The 24,500-nt window shown below is 44.9% G+C and overlaps 1 protein-coding gene across 1 annotated transcript in view; it reads right to left on the bottom strand.

The window, feature by feature from the left end:
- LOC129332570 (cytochrome P450 2J6-like) overlaps positions 1-24,071 on the bottom strand; it is a 31,064-nt gene extending 6,993 nt beyond the window's left edge. Inside the window, exons 1-6 of the mRNA XM_054983779.1 lie at positions 23,898-24,071; positions 15,141-15,303; positions 11,874-12,023; positions 7,224-7,384; positions 3,926-4,102; positions 1,419-1,560 (exon numbers count right to left, since the gene is read on the bottom strand). Of these exons, the coding sequence (XP_054839754.1) occupies positions 1,419-1,560; positions 3,926-4,102; positions 7,224-7,384; positions 11,874-12,023; positions 15,141-15,303; positions 23,898-24,071 (967 nt within the window). The remainder of the gene's footprint in view (positions 1-1,418; positions 1,561-3,925; positions 4,103-7,223; positions 7,385-11,873; positions 12,024-15,140; positions 15,304-23,897) is intronic.
- Between the last annotated feature and the right edge of the window lie 429 nt (positions 24,072-24,500).

Below are 24,500 nucleotides of genomic sequence, written 5' to 3'. Positions count from 1 at the left end.
CAATCAGAGAGCTGGGAAGGGAAAGAGTTAACAATTGCTTGGGAAAAGAGCTTGATTGACAGGCTGCTCTCTCCTCTCTGATTGACCAGTCAGAAACAGCCTTCAGGGTGACAGTGGGTTTCTGACAAAATTTGGGAGTTTTTTGTGAATGAGTGACAAAGAAGGTCAGACAGATTCCCCTCTGAAGTGAGGAAAGAGAAATCTTTTTCCCTAACTGTAACATTATTGTCTTGAGGAAGAATTCTAGTTAAGAATTCCAAGAATAAGAGTCAGCACAGGCTGAAACCCATTTACACAACCACAATAAAACTGGAGGGGGGTGATTTTGGCAAGAGTGATTGGGTAACAGGTTGAGACTCCCTTTCAAGCCAAGTAAAGAAGGGTTATGTCTTCTTAGGTGAAGAATTCCTGCCCAGTTTCTAAAGGGGGTTTGACTCTGAGGAGGATCCTGGGTGTGTTGTGAAGTGGAAACAGTTCTGAACTTACTTCAGGAAACCTGAGTTGTCAAACAGAACTCTGTGAAGGAACATTGTTGATGTAACTAAGGAATTAAGTAGGAACTGTTAGGAACTAAGAATATAAGAAACTAAGCTTATAGGTTACAAAATTTTACCTCAGCACTTTCATTCCCTGACTGCCCTTATTGAATCCCTGCCTGTTCCATATAGTTGTTATTTCTTTTGAACATTATAGGGTCTCCAGTGCCATTTTCAACACACAGAGAGAGGGCTCCTGCTTGCCCCCCTTCAAGTTTCTGGGCAGGGTTAAAAAGCCAAAATTAAAACTGCTTATCAGAGTGGAACAAACAGACAGTTAAACCACAAATACAGACCCACCACTTGGAACTGCTCAGCCAAAGCAGGAAACTTGATTTTTGGCAGGAAAATCTACCTCATAGTGGGGGAGTGAAGGGGGGGTGTCTGTCATAGAAGGTGACCCTGAATGTAAGATGATCCTCCTTAAAAAGGGGACTGGATGTTATACAAAATTTTTTTTTAAACTACCGTACATTATTAGAGAATAAGATTCCTTTTTTTTTCTTCCAAAAAACTTAAGCATGAACAGTTGAGCAAGCAAAATATCCAGTTGGTCAGTATAAAATGTTTATTTAATTATTTATTTACTTCATTTATGTACCCTGCTTTTCTCACCAAGGCTGCTTACATCATTCTTCTCTTCCACATTTTAGCCTCACAACAACCCTGTTGAGTAAGTTTGGCTGAGAGTGCATGACAAGCTTCCCTGACCAAGAGGGGATTTGAACCTAGATTTCACAGATCCTAGTCTGACACTCTAACCACTCTATCACACTGGCTCCCCATGTTTCATTGTATTGTTTCCATCCCACTGCCAGTCATTGCATTGCCATTGGTTCCAAAATGGTGGAGGATTCATAATGGATCGCATTCTCCACTCACCTTGGACATCAGGATAAGCCACCATATAAAGCAATGCCCAGTAGAGAGTGGTGCTGGATGTCTCAGTCCCACCCAAAAACAGGTCGAATATGCTCTGGATCATGTTGTGTTCATCGTAGGTTGGTTTTGGCTGGTCTTTGCTCTGCCAGACAACACAAAGGAAACATGATATATTTCCAAGGTAATGCTTGCAGCTGTAAAATTCCATCTATTGGGAAAAGGACTGAAAATAAGGCACTCCCGGCAGCAGCATCACTGCTTAAGCTGGGGGCCGGTCTTCGCTGCCTTGCCCGGAGGGAGACTCCCTTCCCGGGCATATGGACATTTGGCAGGGGGCGGAGCCACTGCCTTAGAAGGCAGCTCCACTTACCCAGCTGGCAATCGCTTCTTTCTCTCAGCCCGCCCACCTCATCGTGTTGTAGTGCAGGATTAGCTGTCTGCTGTTCCCAGAGCCAGGTAGGAATTTTTTGCCATAAAGCCCACCCTATGAAACTGCCGTTTTCTCCAGGGGAAGTGATCTCTGTCATCTGTGGATCAGTTGTAATTCTAGGAGAACTCCAGCCTCCACCTGGAAGTTGGGAACCCGAAAGCTAGCCCCTGCCATTAATAGGGGTGTTGGGGCAAAATTCTGCCTTATAAACCTAATTCTATGGACCAATAGAGATATACTAAGGTCCAAACCAGATAAGATGCTGGAAGCTCCGTATCCTTTGGGAAGACATATCACATTCTATATAGCGGTTTATTCTACTGAGATTATGTATGAGATGTGCTTCGAGTGCTGCATAATGCTGTTATTATCAGTTTTCCCAGTTTCTGCACTGTGGTCACCCCAGAGTGCTCTACAATAATAAAAATGCTAGAAATGCAAAGTTCTGCAGTGGCAAGAAGGAATTATCCTGCTTGTACAGAGAATAGTGGCCTTGAAAGTTTTAATCATTTCGTTTAACTGGCTTGCATTAATTTTCTGAGATTATTTAATCTGCAGGCACCTTTCTGCCGTCAATGGCACACTGTGTATGGAGATGGCTGATTTGTCCGATGAATGGATGGTCCTATAAGAGGAAGGCATGAAACTAGAAGTAGCTTTAGAGCTTTGTCGTTTTATTACATATGACACTGCAAGATGATAAAACTGGGAAAAGTGCTAATACTAATACTAGCAATCCTTAGAATTGGTACAGCACCATAGTATCTAAAGTATCTCCTAGTCATTATCTTAGCAATTTTACAGCCATCATATAATTTTACAATGTATGTATGTGCCATCAAGTTGCAACCGACTTATGGCAACCCGAGCAAGGGGCTTTCAAGTTAAGTGAAGAGCAGGGGTGGTTTGTAATTGCTTTCCTCTGCACAGTAACCCCATGTCTCCCATGATGGTTTCCCATCCAAGCTGTGATCAAGGTCAATCCAACTTCGCTTCCAAGATATTATGTGATCAGGCTATGCCTTGCTGCCTTCCCTCCCAAGTGCATAAGGTAAATCAGTATTATTATTCATAATTTACAGAGAAGGTGGCTGAGGCTCACAGTTTGCCTTAGGATTAGAGATGGGCATGAACAGAAAAAAAACTGAACATAATGTTCATTGTTCGTTGCCATCCACAAACAGGGACTCATGAACAACCACGAACATGGCCCTGTTCATGAACATGTTCGTGGTTGGCTGTTCTTGGGCGCCAGCAGGCTCTCCTCCAGCCATCATCCAAGTCAAGATCCCTACCGCACCACTCCCAGAAACCTGACCTGAGCAGGCACCAGGAAAGGTACCAATAATAAGTAATAGCTTGGCCCCAGAGCCTGATCAGCCCTGGAACTTGAAGGGGTAGATCCCTATCCCACCACACACAAAGAAAATTCAAGTTCCAGTGCACTCTCTCTATCAAAATGCGAACAGCAACTATCTCCCTCTCCACAGTCTGCAAACTAAGCCAGAGCTGGGAGCCCCCCTCCCCCCTGCTCTTTGCTCCTTTGCTGTAACAAATTTGGAGTTCCACACTTGAAAGGAAGACCTGCTATCAAACTAAATTGGGGTTTCCAGGGCAACAACAGGAGTTCAGACAGAGTTCAGACAATCCCTGCCTAAGTTGCCAAGGGAATTGATTGCAGGTGCCAGACTGTCTGGCTTGACGAACAGCAACGAACGAGGCTTGCAACGACCACCTGTTCATTTAGAATGGGGCCTCACAAACAGCTTGTTCGCAAACAGCAGATTGGGCTGTTTGTGGCTTTTTTTTGTTCATATTGCTATTTGTGCCCATCTCTACTTAGGATACTTTCTGAGTTTGTGACAGTAACCAAAAGGACTGCCACATTTAGAGCTCAGTCTGGTTTCACCGTCACCAGAACTGAAAGCAATAAAGCACTATAAGGGTACAATCCTAAACAGGTATAGAAGTAAGTCTGATTTTATTCAGTGGGCTTACTCCCAGGAAAGTATTCTCAGGACTGCCCCATAAGTCTTCAAAAGTGGACTGGCATCTAGCACAACAAGCAGCCACTGACCTTCTCGATTTGAGCCAGGTAACAATGAATGAAGTCTAGCAGCTCCTCTGACGCTCCTCTGCTCTGGTGGATACTGATCTCCTTCCTTATGAATGAACGCACCGACTCGCAGCAAGACAGTGTCTTCTTGTGAGGGCCTGGCAGACGGCGCATAACCCAAGGAAAGCAATCGTATAGCTGCAGAAGGGAAACATCAAAGAGGGATGCTTAAAAAAAAAACTTCCATGATTTAATTGATTACAAAGTGGAGAGATAGACCGGCTTGTGGATCTTAGACTTGTAGGTGCTAACTATTTTGCGTTTTACTATGGATGCAAACAATTAACTAAGGGCCAAGCTACAAGTGACGAATGACACTTGAAGGGCAAGTGAACAGACTCATGTGTATTCCTGCCTGTTCACTTGCACTCCACTTGTGCTCCACTTGATCACGTAGTGATCACGTAGTGATGAAGTGGAGTGCAAGTGGAACGCAAGTGAACAGGGAGGAATACACGTGAGTCTGTTCACATGCCCTTCAAGTGTCATTCATCACTTGTAGCTTGGCTCAAAGGAAATAACTGGCAGTTGTAATAGCGAATCGAGAAGAAACAAAATGAACCTCGGCTATGGAATAAATGTCTGTCTATTATGGGTCAGTTTCTTAACGTCTTGCCGAATTTTCACCTCCATTCCCTCTTTCTTTTTCTCTGTTCCTCACTCCTCTCTCTTGGCCTTCTCCAGGCCCTTTTCTTTCCTTCGACAACTGCCAGCCCCGCTTCTCCCCCCACCACTCTTTCTACGTCACATTCTGTGGCGCTCCCATCCTTGCTTTGTAGTCTAGAATCAAAAGCACATGGGATAGGGTTGCCAACTCTGGGTTGGGAAATTCCTGGAGACTGAGGGGTGGAGCCTGTGGAGCCTGGGATTTGGAGAGGGGAGAGACCTCAGTTGGGTATAATGCCATAGAGCTCTCTGTGTTCTGGAGATCAGTTGATATGAGTCCAGCAGCACCTTAGAGAAGAACAAGATTTTCAGAGCGTAAGCAGAGCTCCCTTTTACAGACACAAGATCAGTTGTAATACTGGAAGATCTCCTAACTGCCATGCTCAAAACATCTCTTTTTACTCAGACTTTTAACTAGGGCTTTGAATTTCTAAGTTTTTTTAACATACTGCTTCCAGCCTGAGAGTTGTCACAAACATCTTTTAAACTGCCAGATATTTCGTGCTCTGGGTTTTTATTGGCTGGGTCTTTAATGGTTTGATTTTCTGGTTTTACGACTTTATCTTGTTTCATTTGGTGAGCTGCATAGAAAAGCATCACAAATGTTATAAAGGAATGAATGAAGTGGGCAGCTGTGAACAGGATGCAATTCAATACAGGTAAGGGCACAGTATTACATCTGGGCCACAAAAATGGGAAGCACAACTACTGGATGGGACGTACATTTCTGGGTAGTAGTGTCTGCGAAAGAGATATTGGGGTAAGAGTGGACTGTAAACTAAATATGAGCAGTCAGTGTGATGTGGTGGCAAAAAAGGCCAATTCAATCCTGGGTTGTAGCAAAGGGGCCATTGCATCGAAATCGCAGGAGGTCATAATCACTCTATACTGCCTTGGTCAGGCCACACCTGGAGTATTGTGTGCAGTTCTGGAGGCCTCACTTCAAAAAGGATGTGGACAAGATCGAGAGGGTGCAGAGGGGAGCGATGAGGATGATCAGGGGTCTGGAGACTGAGCCCTACGAGGAAAGGCTGAGGGCCTTGGGAATATTTAGTTTGGAGAAGAGGAGATTGAGGGGGGACATGATTGCTCTCTTTAAATATCTGAAAGGCTGTCATTTGGAGGAGGGCAAAGAGCTGTTCCAGTTGGCAGCAGAGGGTAGGACCTGAAGCAACGGGCTTCAATTACATGCAGAAAGGTGCCGGCTGGATATTAGGAAGAACTTTTTCACAGTCATAGTTCAAAGGTGGAATCAGCTGCCTAGGGAGGTGGTGAGCTCCCCTTCACTGGCAGCTTTAGGCTCATCCTGCATTGGGCAGAGGGTTGGACTAGAAGGTCTGTATGGCCCCTTCCAACTCTGTGATTCTTTGATTCTGTGAATGAATGAATGAATGAATGAATGAATGAATGAATGAAAGTGGGATTAAAGTCATGACTTTATTGCTATTGTTATTATTAATGGCACCTTAGTTGCACACGTCAGTTTGCTCCTGTTAAATAATGCAAAAGGTCTCTTGGTTCTTAACCTGCAGCTTTTAGCCTGTGGCTTTGTGTGGCCCTGCCTTGCTCATCATATTCTGAGCCAGCCTGGAGCAATAACAAAAAAATTCTTGGTGCAAATCCATAATAATAACCAGTATTTGGAACTGGGCCAAATAAGCTCAATTTTCTGGATTAATCTTTGGCTTATTTACCCTCACCATTTGACCACAACCTCAAGACGCTGGCCCTTCATACCTGACACAGATATAAGTCCCAATGAGTTTTGTTGGTCTTACCTCCCAAGATAGGACAATAGTAAGAATGACATCTACCAGTGGCATCAGGTGCATTCATAGAATCATAGAGTTGGAAGGGGCCATACAGACCATCTAGTCCAACCCCCTGCCCAGTGTAGGATCAGCCTAAAGCATTGTTACATCACTTCCGGGGAAAACCTAGAAGTGACAGCGGGTACCTCTAGGAATCACCAGAAGCTCTGTAGAGGAATTTCTATAGTATGCCTACCGATTCCTAGAACTACTTACCATCAATTCCAGATTTTTCCTGGACGTGATGGAACAGTGCATGTGATGCTATCCTCACACACACACCACGTCCCCGCCCTGAACTCTTCTGCTGGTTGTTAGGCTCAACCTGGCAATCCTAGATGATAGTTCTAAATGGATGAAGTGAAGTCAGTAGAAGGCCATGCATTACACGCCTGGAGGTAAATATTGAATTGCATTCATCCATCCGTGGACTTCGGGGGCAGAATATTCCCCTTCGTGTGGTCCTCTGAGTTGTCCAAAACTTTGTTCCTGGAGATCAGCAAACTCTTGGGAATTGCTTCAGGGGTAAATTGAAGGTCTACATTGGGAGAGTGGAAGGGGCTGACATTGTTGATCCCTCTTCCCAAGACTTGAGCTGTTAAACCTTTGGAGCTGCAGGGCTCGATACCTGCCAGTATGTCTGAATGTTCCCATCTCTAATGCATTACACAGTACTGTGTTGCTGCTATCTTCCTTCTAGAGAGATCCCTCACTGCAGATAGTCTAGTAATATTCTGCATTTTTCTGGGAAAGAAGGGGGAAAAAATAGACGAGATGCTTACATTATGACAGCGACTTCCTCCAAATTTGAATACACATTCCATGGCTTCCAGTAAGTGATGGAAGGTTTTGTCGTCACTGGAGAAGCGATGCCCAAAGACGACAGCGCAGACCACATTTGAAACGGCAAGTGTGAGAGCGAAAGACGGATTCACGGGCTTTCCTGAAATGGGAGCACAGGATGATGAGTGTGAGTCGGTCTTGGGAATGAAGCATATTGGCAGAATGCAAGAAGCGAAGTAGGTGCAAAGCACTGCAGTCTTCCAAGTCATATCAGCATGCTCTAAGGACACAGGCCGAGAGGGAAGGGGCATAAACTTCAGAGGAGGCAGTGGGGCTCAAGTTCCCCCGAGCTGCCTGGTAGCATCATAAAGCTGCTCAGGCTGTCTAGTTCAGTCAGTTTTGTTGGTCTTTGTAGCAATTTAGCACGTCCGTAGGAGGCACGGAGCTGATTTTGTGTACGCTTCTTTGTCACGGTAAGTGGGGAAGGGGAACCACAGTGGATAATAATCTGTAAAACGAGAGAACAAGTCTGGAGGGAGGGGTAAGATTAACAAAACTGGTGGAATCCATCTAGCAATCTGAAGGCCTCAGTGGCTGGACTGAAGAATGTATTTTCTGAAGCCTGCAACACAAGGACTGCCAGGGACAGGGCCAGAGTTTCTGGCACCTGAGGCCAGGGGCAGCTTCAGGGCTGTTTCTGCTGCCCCCCACACACGTGCACCCGGACTGCATGATGACGTCACTGCGTGCGACATCATTGTGCAGCATGCCCCGCACTGCCCAGGCCACCTGCTGTGCCTGGCCCACAGCTGTGTGCAGGTGGTGGCGGCAGCACGGGGCAACTGAGTGGGAGGGCTGGGAGGCTGCAGCAGCTGTGGGCCAGGTATGGCAGGTGGCTGGGGAGGCATGCATGCAGCTTCCCAGCCCTCCCATTCAGCCACCAACGCTGCTGCCGCTAGCTCCACAGGGTGCGCTCGAGGCGGCTATCAGACCTGCCTCGATGGACATGCCGGCCCTGAGGACTGCTGTATGTAATCGACAGAGAGAATTATCACACATAATTTCCACACATACACCCCAAAGAAACTGAGGAGTCTGTGTCCTTGTGAGAGAGTAGAACATCCAAAAAAGGCGGGAGGGAAAGGCAGAAAAAAAGGCTTCTCTTGATGATGTGGAGACACAGGGCCAAGCTACACATGACGAATGACACTTGAACGGCAAGTGGATTGAGTGGAGGGCAAGTGAACAGGGAGAAATACACTTGCTGTTCAAGTGTCATTCGTCATGTGTAGCTTGGCCCTGAGTGCGAGAGCTATTAAATATTGAGATTTCAGCTCATAGTAACAGTTTTATAGAAACTGGAAGCAGGCAGATTGAAGACAGCTCAACAGGAGCCAACTGTATACACAGAGGCCACATCCCTTTTTCAAGCAACAAAGCCATGAAGAGCTTTGTATGTAATAACTAATACTTTGAACTGAGCACGGTAACTGATGGGTAGCCAATGAAGCAATTATAGGATGGGAGTGATGTTCATGCTCCTGCTCGCTCCTCATAACAGTCGAGCTGCAGCACTTTGCACTATTTGGAGCCTCCTAGTTAAGTTAGCTGGGAGACCTATGTATAGAGCATCACAATAGTCAAGCCTTGATGTTACCATAGCATGGATCCAAGTGGCCAGGTCAGCCGCGTCAAGATAAGAAGCCATCTTCCAGGCTAGAGTGAGGATGTAGTAAGCATTTTTTGCCGCTGCCTTAATTTGTTTTTCTAGTAATAACACTGGATCCAGTATAACCCCTAGGCTCTTAACGGCGTCTTCCAGGGTCAGACGAACTCCATCGAAAGTGGGGAGCACAATGTTCTTCAAGATCTCTGCTTCCCCAACAAGCATCATTTTGGTCTTGTCTGGGTTCAAGACCCGTTTTAGAGTCCTCATTCTAATTCACAGCTGCAACTAGGTTTAATATCCAAGTCTTGAAATTTTATACTGAGAGCAACTGTTCTGGCTAAAGGCTTAGTTCTTTAAAAACAGGTGAACGAATACGGCGGCAGCCTAAGGGCTTCTGGCGCCCTCGGCCATCGGCTAGACTGGCGCCCTTCCTTGCCACTAGTCTGGCCCACTTTAGTGCTGCAGCCCAGGTGCGCACTAAAGTTGGGGGTCTTGGCACTTACTGGGAAGTGATTCATCGCAAGCACACAAAGTGCACAAGTGTTCCCGACAAGGTGTGATGACATCACTTCTGGGAAGTGATGTCACTGCTCCAGCAGCGGGCATGCTCCTGTGTTTGGCACACAGCTAATTCAGCCCATTTGGGGCTAAAATTGGCCCCAACGAAGCACGAGAATAACAAACAGCCAGTTGGAAAAAAGCTTTAGAACACTGTTCTTATACTTTATTACAGCGGCAAGAGTACTTTATGCACGAAAGTGGAAAACTGCAACATTGCCTACAGTGGAGGAATGGTTGACAAAAGTTTTGGAGTTTGTGTCAATGGCAAAACTTACTGCATTGATTAGAGAAAGGGCATTAGTTAACTTCTTGACTGAATGGAAACCGTTAATAGACTTTTTGCATGAAATGGATAACAAGGATTTGATGACATCTGCATTTACGGATTAAGAAACATGAACAATAGAAAAAAAGGGGGTTTGTGACTAACCTAGAATAAGTGTGACTCTAGAAATGATATGTATGTGTTGCGGAGAAAATCAGAACTCAACCTGTAGTGTAATCTAGGGGGGCGGTTGTTTTCTTCTCCCTTTTCCTTTTAGTTATATAGATATATGTATTGTTAAAAATTGGCCCCAACAAAGCACGGGAGCACGTCCACTACCGGCACGATAACATCACTCAAGAAAGTGACACCATGCCTTGCCGGGAGTGCATGTGCTGTGCGTGTTCCAGGTGGCCTACCGGCAGTGGGAATTTTCCAGCTGGTTTGCCAACTCCCATCAGTAATCCCTTAAAGGGGTAGTTTAAATGGCCATTTCCCTGGGGAAATGGCCATTTAAACTGCCCCTGTAAATACGACCCAACAAACCAGTATATGGTTTGTGGAAGTACCGTGAAAAGGAGCTTCCACGAACGCTGGTGACGACAAAACGGAGTCACTCTGTTCTGAGCCCCTTGAAGAGGCAGGATTTAATCGTACAAAGGAAGCAAGAGAAGGTGCTCAGAAGGACAGTATGGCAAAGGCCAGAAACAGTGCCGAGTATTACGGCGTCAATTCTAGGAAGGCTAGCCAAATGCAGTCAGATGTCTCATCCGCATCTTCGCTGTTAAGGGCTCTTCTTCCTTCGTGTTCAGAGAACTGGCTTGCCTGTTAAGTGGACTTAGGCAATTGTCCAGGGCACTAGAAGGCAGGGGCCCATAGAACAATAGACAGAAGCAGTGACGCAGCTGCCAGGGTGCACACACAAGCCACACACACATGTGAACCTTTTACTGAATCAAACCTTCGATCCCTCAAGGTTAATATTGCCTACTCAGACTCAGATAGCAGAGTCTATCGTTTGGCATAGGAAGCGCGGTTATAGGTGGTTGTGAGCTGGTTCTGCTGGCTGGTGTGTGTGCAGGAGTGAAAATAATAAACCATACACTTGCTTTATATTTAGAAGCGGAGGCCACGGCGGCCATTTGAGGGTCGAGAAGTCCGTTTTCGGCCTCTCTGCCCCTCAAATGGCTGCCAAGGGGCAGTGAGGCTGTTTTTGGCCTCTTCCGCCTCCCTGGGGGCCCACAGGGCAGCGGAGGAGGCAGAAAATGGCATTCCTGCCCCTCTCGGGAGGAGAGAAAGGACGCCGTAGCACTGGGGAAGGTAAGTGTGGGGCTGGGGCTGGGGCTGGGGCTGGGGCTGGGGCTGGGGCTGGGGGGTGGGGGCTGGATCCCCCCCTGCCGCCTGCCAGCAGATAGTTTAAAGGGACCTGCTGCTTGCAAGGCAGGAAAGGGCCCTTTAAACTGTTAAAAGCCCCTTTCCCTGTCACTGTTAAGGCCGGACAGGGGCATTTAAACCCCATGAACCACGAACCACGAACTGGTTCGTAACTGGTCCAGTTCCGTGGTTCGTGGTTCGTGAAGCCCACGAACCACGAACCTCCTGGTTCATTGTGGGTTTTTTTGTTCCGTGCCCATCTCTAGTTAGAATGCAGAGCTCCGGGATCCTATTCCATCACTCTAACTATTCTTAAATTCTGACTGACCTCTGATAAAGACTGGTAATACTAGGCCGGGTTGAGTTTGGGAATTTGTGTTTTTATTAAGCTTTTGAAAACTAATAAATGAAGAAAGACTTATTCATCTGAAGAATGACCTCTGTCAACTTCACTGATTTGAGTCCAATAGCACTTTACCAACTAGATTTCCATGGCATGAGCTTTTGAGAGTCAAAGCTACTGTCATTCTCATTATGGCATTATAGCTGAGCAACACCAAAATCTGGTCAAAGTGTCTTTTAAAATTATTGTTGTTGTTGTTAATATAGCGTGCTTATATACCGCCCTTCTGGACAGATTAGTGCCACAATCACATTGGTGAACAAATTTAGTGTTATTTTATCCCCACAATACAGCTGGTGAGCAGGGTTTTTTTATATATATAAAATTGATTTATGGTAGTGGGGAGCAAAGCACACATTTCTTTAGCCGTACCATACCTTTAGCATTCATAAAGTTCTCCACTAGGTGGCGGGCTTCCTCTTGGATCTGGTACTCCAGCCTCATCTTCCCCAAGCCCAGACTTTTTAGGGTTATCAGGGAAAATCGTCTTTGATTCCTCCACGTGCTGCCAGTTGCCAGCAAAAGACCTGAAGCCATTGAAAATAAGTTCAAAAAAGTACTGTAGATACTTTTAATTTTTTTTAAAATGAACTCATACAGGTAGCAGAACCGTCAGCATATTGGGAGGCAAGGCCAGTACTGAAGCATTCGTTCTGATTCCGGATGGGCTACGTTTCCCTTTTTGGTTTCTTTTTTACTTATTTAGCAGCCTGATTATTCTGGATTAGCTGGATCTCATCAGAGCTTGGGAACTAAGCAGAGTTGGCCACAGTCAGTACTTGGATGGGAGAATTCCAAGTTAAAAACAGTGGTTGGAGTCCTGAGTTGGTTGCAACTTGATAGAACATTTTTTCTAGCAGCCTCATAGCCCAGACTAATCTGCTTTTGTCTGAGGGTGGCAGCTAGAAGCAGCATCAGCCATGGTTAGTACTTAGATGGGAGATCACCAAGGAAGTCTAGGAGGATGGCAAAGGCAAACCAGCTTTGCTTCTCTCTTGCCTTGAACACCATGTGGTTGGTGTTTTCATGAGTTGGTTGAGACTTAATAACAACAACAACAACAATGTCAGGAACTACAATGCCAAGACCATGGCTATACAGCCTGGAAAATCCACAACAACCAACAACAACAACATTTGATTTATATACCGCCCTTCAGGATGGCTTAACACCCACACAGATCAGTTTACAAAGTATGTCATTATTATCTCCACAACAAATCACCCTGTGAGGTGGGTTGGCCAAGAGAGCTGTGAGAGAGCCGTGACTGACCCAAGGTCGCCCAGCTGGCTTCAAAAGGAGGAGTGGGGAATCAAACCCGGTTCTCCAGATTACAGTCCTACACTCTTAACCACTACACCAAACAGGCTCTTAACCACTGGAACCAATCTTGGTGGCACATGCTTTTTCTTCTACTTATATATTCAATTTTATTTTGTCAACAGCTTCAATCCTCTGTTTTCACTCTTGATTTTGTACATTTGTTTACATAGTGGACACACGGTGCCATATTTTTATGTACCATTGATATGGTATATACCTACAGAGTACATCACTTGTAACATATTGCATGTTATACATGATGCCAATTTACTGATGAAGAAATAATAGAAAAGGGGGAAATCCCATGCAAATACAGAAAATCATTACGAATCAAAATGCAGATTTCAGACTCGGAACAGCAGGGACGATAAAACTGAAACCCATCTAATCTGATGTCTCCATCTTAACTCATGAATCCTGGACCGTCCATAGCATGCAAGAGCACCGATGCCAGATTGGACCCATGAACCATTCAGTCCAGCAATTAGGAACCTAGAAGGTTAAATTAATCCATTCAATCCAGTATTCTATCTCACACTGTAGCAAACCAGGTACCCCCAGAAAACATTCAAAGAGGATAAGGAAACAAGGCCTCCCTCTGTTGGGTGAACCTTAATGCAACATTCAGAAAATTATTTACCTTTCAACATGGAGATTTCAACAGATTAGGAGCACCCAAGTACTAGTCTTATGGGAAAGTATTGGAAATTAGCAGAGTTAATGCAAAGATGGCACATTGGAATTAATGAGAACAGACACACACTCCAGTGTAGCTCTGTAAGAATACTTTATTAAAGGATAAAAATTGTTACATTGGAGAAAAATAATAAATTGCTAAACTGACTACATCTTGCTAGAAAAGCGACTGAGAGAGACTAAGAAAGCAAGTGAGGCAAAGAGAATTAAAACTTCAGTATATAGCATCAGTTAATTGCTCCCCCAATAAACAGGTTGCCCAATAGAAAACCCTAATTCTACTTCATTAAGACTACTGATTCCCCTTTCCTTGGTGGGAATCCTTATTCGAAGCCTAAGTGGTTACATGCAAATAAGTTTACTAACTTAGGCTGATTCCGCACACGTTGGATAATGCACTTTCAATGCACTTTAGCTATCGTTTGGAAGTGGATTTTTTGTTTCACACTCGAAAAATTCAGTTCCAAATGATCTCTAAAGAGGATTGGAAGTGCATTATCTAATGTGTGCAGAATCAGCTTCTTCTGTAACACAAATAGTTTAACTCTTTTATGACTGAAATGGAAACACTTGCTAAATCCCAACGGAAAGGAAGAGAAGGTGCTATCTATCCAATTTCCCTACGCAGCGCATCATTTTATAAACCTTTATCATGTCCTCCCTTGGTCATCTTTTTGAAAAAGTTCGACATCCATTTTTTTTTAATAATAATAAATGTATTCCACATTAACTTAAAACATAACCATACAAAACCCAAAATATAACAATTCCCAAGGAGTTCCATACATTTAGAAATTCAATAGTTCATGACAATGAATGTTAGAAGAAAATTTCTTTTTCCTGCAAAAATTGCACAATAGGAAACCATATTGCTTGGAAATTTTTTCGATAGGCTTCCAAATTCTGAATGCCTGTAGAGCAATCCACTTTACCCAATATAAAATGGTTCCAGATGGAATCATTCAACATCCATTCTGATGGGATTATTTTTCGGGCTGGATTTCATTTTCATTTGTGTTCAGCAATGTAACACAACATACTGATACTCTGATTAATTGGGTCTCCTGGGCTCTTATAATGACAGTAATCACATACACTAGTTGAATGTAGCTCTTCAAGAAAGTGACCGTTTATTCCAAAGTAAACATGTCTGTAAGGCCATCCTAAAGGGATGTATTCAGAATCAGACTCAAGTATATTCAATGGAGGTTACTCCAGGAAAATGTTCTTAGGACTTCACAGCAAAATATTCTTTTGTTATTTTGGCTGCTGTGCATTAATAGCGCTCCCCTCCCCTCCCCTCCAAATTTGTTCACAAGGGATATATAATTTAAAAGGAAAGAAATGCTCATTTGTCCAACCAAAATTTAAGTTGCTGTGATTCATCCATTCATCATCTGGATTCTCTGAAATCTGAAGGAAGAGTACGCTTCATCTAGAACATTCCTCATGCCAAGTTTCATGCCAAGGAGATGAAGCGCATCCGTTCTATGAGGAGCAGAACGCTTGTTTTATAACGAGACTGCATTTCAGAATGTAATCCGAGTACGAAGCTGCTAACAAGGTTCTACAAAAGTAAACCAATATCAAATATTATCGAGCGATACTTATAAGGATAACCTTACCCTTGTTATTGGCCATTGCTCGGAAGAAAGGGGTCACTGGGCGGCCAGCAACGTCTTCGGGGTGGGTGGTAAGGCCATCCTTCACTGCTTGGAATCCGTTTAATATAACCACAGGGGATGGACCAAACCACAAAGTGAAAATGTCCCCGTGGGACTTGGCTACCTGTGAAAAAATAGCATAGACCAATTTAAAAAACCAACCCTCATACGAACTTCTAGTGATCCTGGTCTCTTTTCTTCTGTACCGGGCTTGTACAACTTGTGATCCACAAAATATGATCCTTGTTAGCCACTACATTTTTGGTCCACTAAATCAATTTTGGGGATTAAAGAGCTCCTCTAGGTAATGCCGTGTGGAGTCGACGATTCCAGAGGCAGCCAATGGGGTTCCACCTCAAGAGGTAGAATCCCTTGAAGAGACACCGAGACATAAACAGTTAAAAAACTCTCTCTTATCCCTCTGTGCCATGGGAAAAAACGAACCCTGTGCCTGACAACAACACAGAAGCAGGAAAAACAGCTCATTCCCTAAGAAAACAGGCCAGTTGTTAACACTTCTTCACAGTAGTATGTACACTCAGTATTTATATTTATTTATATTTCAATTTATATACTGCCCATCCCCAGGGGCTCTGGGCGGTGAACAGTTTAAAATCAATAAAAACAAGAAAACAATACTAAAATCAATATACAAAACAATAATGAAATAAATTAACCAAGTGCAATGGTGGGGAGAACCCCCACCCCACCCCGAAGGTGGGAGGCTGACATGGCACTGCCTCCTTCAACCACCGAACGCCTGGCGGAACAGCTCTGTCTTACAGGCCCGGCGGAACGATAATATGTCCCACTGGGCCCGGATCTCCATTTACAGAGCGTTCCATCAGGCTGGGGCCAGGACTGAAAAGGCCATGGACCTGGTTGAAGCGAGGCGGGCTTCCTTAGGGCCGGGGACCACCAGTAAACATTTATCCGCTGATTGAAGCGGTCTCCGGGGAACGTACAGGGAGAGGTAGTCCCGAAGATATGCTGGTCCCAACCCGCTCAGGGCTACAAAGTGTATGATTTTAATTCTTTTATCTCTAATAGACAGGGCTCATTTTGAGGGGGAACGTGCAGGAACGTAGTTCCGGCAGTTCTCCCAAGAGGTCATGTGTCAGGTGGCCCCACCCACCTGATTTTTGGCCATTTTGGGCCCATTTCAGCCTCGATTGGGCCCAAAATTGCCTGTATTGGGACCAAAACAGCCTGGATTGGGTCAGTGCTGCCTGGCACCGACCTGGTCCTAGCCGTCTCAGCCCCGATACGGGGCCAAATGGGCCCAAAATGGCTATTTTTGGCCATTTTGGGCCCATTTCGGCCTGGATTGGGGGGGTTTCGTCCCAAATTGGAGCCAAAACAGCCCTGATCGGACCACTGCCAGGTGGGGGAACACTCCCCCATCTGGCAACAGCCGAAACCCGGCCATTTCAGGCCTGATCAAATCAATTATGCTAATGACAACCTTCCAGTGATGTCAAGGGGCGTGGCATATGCTAATGAGTTTTGCTAATAAGTATGCTAATACATTCCTGCAGGTTTTTTTCTATGAAATGACCCCTGCTAATAGATAATCTATTGTGGGGTAACAGTAGAAGAAGGGTCTCCTTCCACTACTGATCTTTGCAAAATAAAGTTTGTGTTTGGAGAAGAGGAGAAAAACTGCTGATTTCAGGATCTCATTTTCCCCTTCTTTTGAGGCATTTTCTTCTTTTCTAAAAAGCTGTGGAATCATCAGTTGTCATTGACTTGTTATTTTAGATATTTTCCTCTTACAGAAACAAGGTTAGGCTCCTGTTATACACCACAAGGTGGTGTAGTAGTTAAAGTGTGGAACTAGGACCTGGGAGACCCAGGTTTGAATCCCCATTCTGCCACAGAAGCTTGCTTGCACGAATCACTCACTCTCAGCCTGACCTACCTCGCAGGGTTGTTAGGAGGATAAATGGAGAAGAGGAGAATGAAGAAAGCTGCTTGGGGTCCCCATGGTGGGAGGAGGGAATGGAGGGGTAGAATTCATATAACTAAATTAATACTCTGTCTAGGCCTAACCTCTCATCTCACAGGCCTGGAAGACTATGTGACCAGGGAGATGGTTGCCAGCTCAAATCTGAAGATGGCGATCCCCTGAAAAAAGATCTCTGTATTAAATATAGGCAGATTTTCTGAAATCAGATCACCTGCATAGATTTACCTGCGTATGGCAGGAGATCTCCCATCCTCACTGCTGCTGCCCTCTGCTGCCCTGCTAGGCAACGGCAGGAAACTGGCCAGCAAAATGGAGGCATCCATTCGTTGTCCCCAGTGTGATGACACAACTTCCTGAGGGACCCGGAAGTGATGTCATGATGCCGAGGATGACTTTCTCACACTTGCCCCAAACTATAGCGTTTTGGGGTGAGTGCGATAGTGTTGCCCATGGCACAACAGCATCACTTTTGAGTCATGCCAGGAGTTGCATCATTGCATCTAGGGCAAGGATCATGCCCTCCGGTCGGTTTCTACCTCCCCCCCACCATCTCCTGCCAGTTGCCAGTCATGTGGCGGAGATTTCAAAAGAACTGCTTATACATGCTGTGACATCTCTCTCTCTTTTTACTACTTGCTTATCAAAGAGGCAGGGTGAAATTTGGAAAGACAAGATGGCAGAATATGCAGTGATGGCAAAACTGACGAGTTATATAAATAGAAGACCAATAAGTGAATTTGAAGAGAAATGGGGGAATGATTTTGCTTATAAAGAATAAAATAAGATGTTGCAGTTTTATAAAGTAGAATTAGATCACATACTGACTTACTGCATATAGCTTATAAGAGCTTATAGACTCACAAGGGTAGAAAGGTATGAAGATATAATCAAATATTTAATTGCTAAAATAGTGTGTAGATTTGGAAACATTGATAAAGTAGAGAGGATTGCTATATTAATCAGTTATATAAAGAGTTAAGATGAAATAGTGCAGCAATAATGGAATGAGGATTATATATTGATATATTGTTAAATATTGAATATAACGCTACGATAAGATGGAAATGGGCAAATATTATTGACAAGGTAGATTGCATGATGTATTTAGTTTGGGAAAGTAAATGTGAAAATATACAGTAGCTGGAATAGTATATGTATTCTTTATTTTAATATTGATTAACTCTGAATAAGATATGTTTTAAGTACTCTGTATTTTAATAACTCTTGTAGAGCAAAATCCTACCCCTCCTTTGACCCTGTATCTCCCCCTTTTCTTTCTGTACCCCTTTTATTTTGAAAATATTAAGAAAAATAAAAAAAAATTAAAAAGAGGCAGGGTGGAGTCATGTGTTGGCAGTAGCTGCATCTCCATGTGAAATAAAGATCACTTGCTCTTGGGGACTGTGGTCTCTGAGTGAGACCAGGGTGGGGTTGCCAGCCTCTAGGTGGGGCCTGGCTGTCCCCTGGAGTTACAACTGATCTCCAGAACTAAGAGATCGGTGTTGTCTGAAGGAAATCACAGCTTTCGGGACATCATATCCCTGCTGAATTCTTTCCCCTCCACAAACCCTTAAATCTCCAAAAATTTCTCAGCCTGGAGTGGGCAACCCTAGCCCTGGGGCAGAGCACAGACGGGTGGTGTGTGTGTGGAAAATGGAGCCCAGGAAGACAATGGCTGTTTCCACACACTGTTAAAGAGACAGCCCACTCACTGAACTGGGGGGGGGGGTCACTCACTCCATACGTCTCCGATTTCAAAGCAGAAGCAGGCAGTTTGGCTTTTGTTTTTTTTTCAGCCTTTTTTAGCTGGCACAGGAAAGAGTCGGAAATCCCATTGTCAGAAAAGACGCTGAAAAAAAATGGAAGCCAAACTGCCTGCTTCTGCTTTGAAATCAGAGACGTATGGAGTGAGTGAAAAAAAACCCTGCCAGAGTTCAGTGAGTGGGCTGTCTCTTTAACAGCGTGTGGGAACGGCCAATAGCAGTTTTTGCCAAGGAAAAGGAAGCTGGTGGACTCGGCCTGTCTAGGGGAGGTGAGACCCAAACAAATCTTGTCTGTCCCACTGAGGTACACATCTAAAAACAAGGCAAAAAACCAGGCCTCGCCCTTATTTTTCTACAAAATGCCCAGCCTGTCTGCTTTTGCTTCTGGTTGGTTAGTGAACCTGCTAGTCCCATCTAGCAATGCTCAATCTGAGTTCAGCTTCCCGATATACGTGACACAAGTCAAATCGAATGTCCTACAACTCAACTTGCAGTTACATGTAACATCAGGGCACTAACATTCCCCAGAATTCTGGGGCCCAATTCAGCTCACATGAATGGTGTGGGGGAAGGAGAGGTTTCATCCACAGCTGTCATGTCTCCCATTATAACAGGAGATCTATTATCAGAAATCTCCCCCCCCCCCACCCCCGTCCCCACCTCCACTCAGTAGGCTGGTAGGGTAAAAATTAGAAAATACGTGCTGTCACGTCAAAAGCAGGCCGTCATTTCTGGGACAAAGCCGGAACTGGCATCACTTCACTCTATGATTCAATGAAAACTCCATGGTTTTACTGTAGAAATGGAATGATGTCACTTCTATGGTAAAATAATAGAGTTTCCATCAAATCCTAGAGAGGTGTGGCACCACTTCCAGCATTGCCCAGAAATGTCATCACACCATTGACATGAGAGTGGCACCCCTGTTACAATCCCCCCACTCTCCCAGCGGGTGCCAGCCATTAGCCAGCAACCCTCATTCAGCCTTCCCTTTTGTACCATTTGCCAAGCTAAAATGGCTGCAGGGGGCTCTGGTTGCCCTTCACATGTATCGACTTCAGCCCATGGCATCCCACCACAGGACAAAATCCCTCCACAGGTGTTGTAGTCCAGGAAACAGGTGCAGAAGGCAAGGCAGAATCAGGCTGCAACGTGCTTGGAAACTTTAGTTCCCTGATGTTACATGTGGTCACAAGTTATTTTGGGGCACTGCCAGCGTCAGCAGTAGGCGGTGTGGGTGGATGCCCGAGGTCCATCCCTGCCGAGAAATAACGATTTGTTCCTCACATTGTAAACTTCACATCACAGCAAAGTAAAGAATGGCAACTTCATTACACTGAGGTGGTGGATGCCAGCTGTCACTAAAGCTAAGGGACGAGGGACCTGTCTCAGGTAGTAACTGGTCCCACACCTTGTGCAGGTCACACTCTTGATCTGGTCATTCTTTCTGGGTGGAAAGAAGGTGATCTGGGGGTGGGGGAACTGATCATGGACCCTTATTCACAGACAGATCACTATCTGCTCAGATTTAAACTAAGAGGGATACTAAGACTCGGCAGGGGTGTGGGAATCTACGAACACAATCCACCCTCAGAGCCAGATGGATCCAAATGGCTTCCTGATGGCCGCAGGGGATTTTCTTGTCGATGTAGTTGGTGTGTCTGTTGATGCCGTGGTCGACTGCTGGAATGATGGGATGGCCGAGACAGTTGACACGAGTGCTCCCAGTCGCACTCTCTAGTGTTAGAGCCCAGGTAGCTCCTTGGGTTACTGTGGGGCTGCAGGCAATAAAAGGCAAGGGAGATGCCTACAGCGACAATGGAGGAAGTCAAGTCAAGTTTATTATTACAGTCTGCAACCAGCACACAGTGGAGGAAGAGTTGGAATAAATCCAATAAGGCAGGGGCAGAAGCTAGTTTGAAAGCACAATTCATGATGGTGATGGCAGCAAAGTAACAATACGTCTCTGCCACCATTGCGTCTGCACAGTGTAGGCCAGCAGAGCTCTCTCAGGTGGTCAGAGGCCTGCTGGGATCTGGCCTGCTGAAGGAGGTGGACTGCTCAGCAACGTGCTGTGTCCATTTTGCTCAGCACTTTGCAGATAAACTCTCTCCGTTCTGACTTGGAGTCCACACTGGCAGAGGGTTGCATGGTGGCATGGTGTTGACATGTCCCGCTGTTTGGGATACTTTTAAGTTGATCCAGTCTGAGGATGTGGGCAGTATCTTTAGATACTTTGCACCATTTCTTGATTCCAGTTTGCCAATGGCTAAGAGAGTGACCAGCAAAACAGGGAGCCCGCCTCTCCCTTGACCTCCCTTGATGGCCTTGGCAAAACCTCTCTGAGCCAACTCCCCCATCTGCAAGACTTACTATTGACCTACCTTACAGGGCTGTTGTAAGAAATCAGACAAGATAATGCATGTGACGCACTCTGAACATGTGAAAGTGTTACAATTTGCCCTGACTGGTCATATTTCACTGCTGCTCTTTCTTCCCTCTTCCCACCCTCCCAATACACTTCTGCTACTCTTTCTTTCCAGTACCTCTGTCCAGCAATGTTTCATTTGCTCTTCTCCCCCAGTTTGGTGTAGTGGTTAAGAGTGGCAGGAGTCTAATCTGGAGAGCCAGGTTTGATTCCCCACTCCTCCGCTCGAAGCCAGCTGGGTGACTGTGGGTCAGTCACAGCTCTCTCAGAGTTCTCTCAGCCCCACAGGGTGATTGCTGTGAGGAGGACAACAATAACACACTTTGTAAACTGCTCTGAGTGGGCGTTAAGTTGTTCTGAAGGTGGTATATAAATTGAATGTTGTTATTGTTAAATCAAGATGGGTAGCCATGTTAGTTTGTCTGTAGCAGTGGAAAAGAACAAGAATCCAGTAGCACCTGTAAGACTAACAAAATTTGTGGTAGGGTAGCAGCTTTAATGAGCCACAGCTCATCTGAAGAAGTGAGCTGTGGCTCATGAAAGCTCCCACCTTACCACTAATGTAGTTGTTATTATTATTATGAATAGAAGGGATATACCTCAGGACACTATTTGGATGGAGGGCCAAATCTATTCCTTATCCCCAGTAAGAACATAGCCTTGTCAATGGGACGACGATGACGACAACGACGACGACGACGACAACAACAACAACAACAACAACAACAACAACATCATCATTCAGGATGACTTAACACCCCCTCAGAGTGGTTTAAAAAGTATGTTATTATTATCCCCACAACAATCACCTTGTGAGGTGGGTGGGGCTGAGAGAGCTCTGAGAGAGCTGTGACTGACCCAAAGTCACCCAGCTGGCTTCAAGTGGAGGAGTGGGGAATCAAACCCAGTTCTCCAGATTAGAGTCCCGCGCTCTTAACTACTACACCAAACATTGCATGCTTAGCTCATCCTCCTGTTTAATATATCCCATCGTTTTGTGCCCCTGTTGCCTTCCCCCCTCTGCCCTACAGCATACCAGGGCCGTTTCCACACTGCTTACCTTGTTCCGGAAAACAGCGAAATCTCACGCGAAATCTCGCATGAGAAGACACGATAACAGCGTCTTCTCACGAGATTTCGTGTGAGATTTCGCTGTTTTCCGGAACCAGGTAAGCAGTGTGGAAACGGCCCAGGTGATTTTAGGTCTGCCTATCGGGCTTCTAATTTCTCATTCGCTATAAGTGCTGCTAACATATTCCATCCCTTACAAATGTTTGTTAGCTCAGCCGTGCTTCTATACATTTCTAATTGTATCCGTTTATCGTTTTTCACCAAGTGCTTTCCCAGGTTTGATCCTATAGCAATCCTAGTTTGCCTGTCTATCTGCAGGTGGGAGTATCCCTCATCTGCTCTGAGTAGATCAATTAACATTTTGAGTCGATCTCGTTTTCAACTGGCCTTTCTTTGTAACTTCTAATATGAATATATCTGCCTAGCAAAGGAACAAGCTTAACCTTTTGTCAAGGAACAGCAAGGGCCATTATATATAACATTTGGAATGATTAAGGACTTAATGGTCAAAAGCGGGATATAAAAATCATGTTTAAGAACTCCTTTTATTTATTTATTATTTATGTATTATTTCAATTTATAAACCACCCATCCTCCAGGGCTCTGGGCAGTGAACAACAGTTAAAATCAATAAAAACAAGAAAACAATAATTCTAAAATCAACATACAATAAGCAATAATAAACTAAATTAACCAAGTACATTAAAGTGCAATGGTGGGGAGAACCCCCACCCCCACCCCAAAGTACTGCTATTTGTGTCCCCATCTGCAGGAGTTAGGCGGCCGGCAACCCAAAACAGGGCTTTTACGGTGGTGGCACCTCACCTTTGAGATACCATTCTATCCCTTGGAGATTCAACTAGCAGGTACATTTCTGTCCTTTAGATGCTAGACCAAAATATTTCTTTGACCCCAGCTTTTAACTGAAGGCCTCCATTATCGTCCGCCTTTTTCACTGAGACTCAACAGCTAGGATATTAAATGAACAATGATATTTAGTGGACATGTCCGGTTGCAAATATTTTTACAGTTGCAAATAACAGTGAGTCATGGGGGTTACTAACCAACCACGGGAAGTACAAGAGCCCCACCAGTAAAATAAATGTTACTTCTAGTTGTTGAAATGTTCTGTTATCCCATTGGAAACAAAGGTGTAGCGTCTACATTACTCCCTTGATTTATTTAGAACTAAAGAAGGTGCCTGCATAGTCAGAAAAGCTACAAGGAGGTATTTCCTTCCACGTAGCCCAGAACGTGAGGACAGCAGACTCCATCCAGTCAAGAGTTCCCATCACTACAACAGTTCTCTTGATATTAATATATAGTTTCCAGAACTGCAATCACTCTGACTATGCCATGGCCACAGAATAGCTTCCGCTGAAGAATATGACCCATGGTTCTAACCTGTAAGAGCCCTGCATGTTCACTTGGCAATAAACTTCTTCTAGCTTAACACCCAATGGACCACAATGTCGGAGCAGAAATACCTCTGTCAACATATCACGTTCTAATTGAAAGAATTTCAGTCGCCATAAACATCCAAGAATTGGGATAGCAGCCGGTCCAGGTGGATATTGTTGTGTTTTTCTTTGCGCCTTTACAATCTCCCCGACCAAGTAGCACAGAAAGAGCAGGGTAACGATGGTGCTTAGATCCAACATTTCGCTGCAGCTTTTTCTGCACACCGAATACTAGCTGTGTATTGTGCTGTGGCGTAAGAATCCCAGATCCTGCAATTGCCCTCCCATGGGTGTGTTCCCAATCATGGTCCACAAATTTCCACCTGTCCCTTCCTTTTGGCCTGGTCTCTTCCAGTTTCACATCTGTTGTTGCAGCCACTTTCTCAACTGAAGCTGAAAGATACCTGCAATGGATGAGCTGTGCTGGCTACACCCTTTAGCTTATGAAAGGCTCCCCGTCTTGCGAGAGGCTTGGATCTGTCATATCTACAGCATAAGAACATAAAGAGCCTCACAGGACCTAGCCAAACACCCATCATATCCAACATACTGTTTCCAACAGTACATAACCAGATGCTTCTGGGAAAAACACAATTCTGTGACTGAGTAAAGAGTTACAGAAAGATGTAA

This window comes from Eublepharis macularius, chromosome 6, assembly GCF_028583425.1.
Source record: "Eublepharis macularius isolate TG4126 chromosome 6, MPM_Emac_v1.0, whole genome shotgun sequence".
Taxonomy (NCBI): domain Eukaryota; kingdom Metazoa; phylum Chordata; class Lepidosauria; order Squamata; family Eublepharidae; genus Eublepharis; species Eublepharis macularius.
Note: the sequence above shows the minus strand (reverse complement) of the source record. Positions and strands in the feature narration are given on the sequence as shown.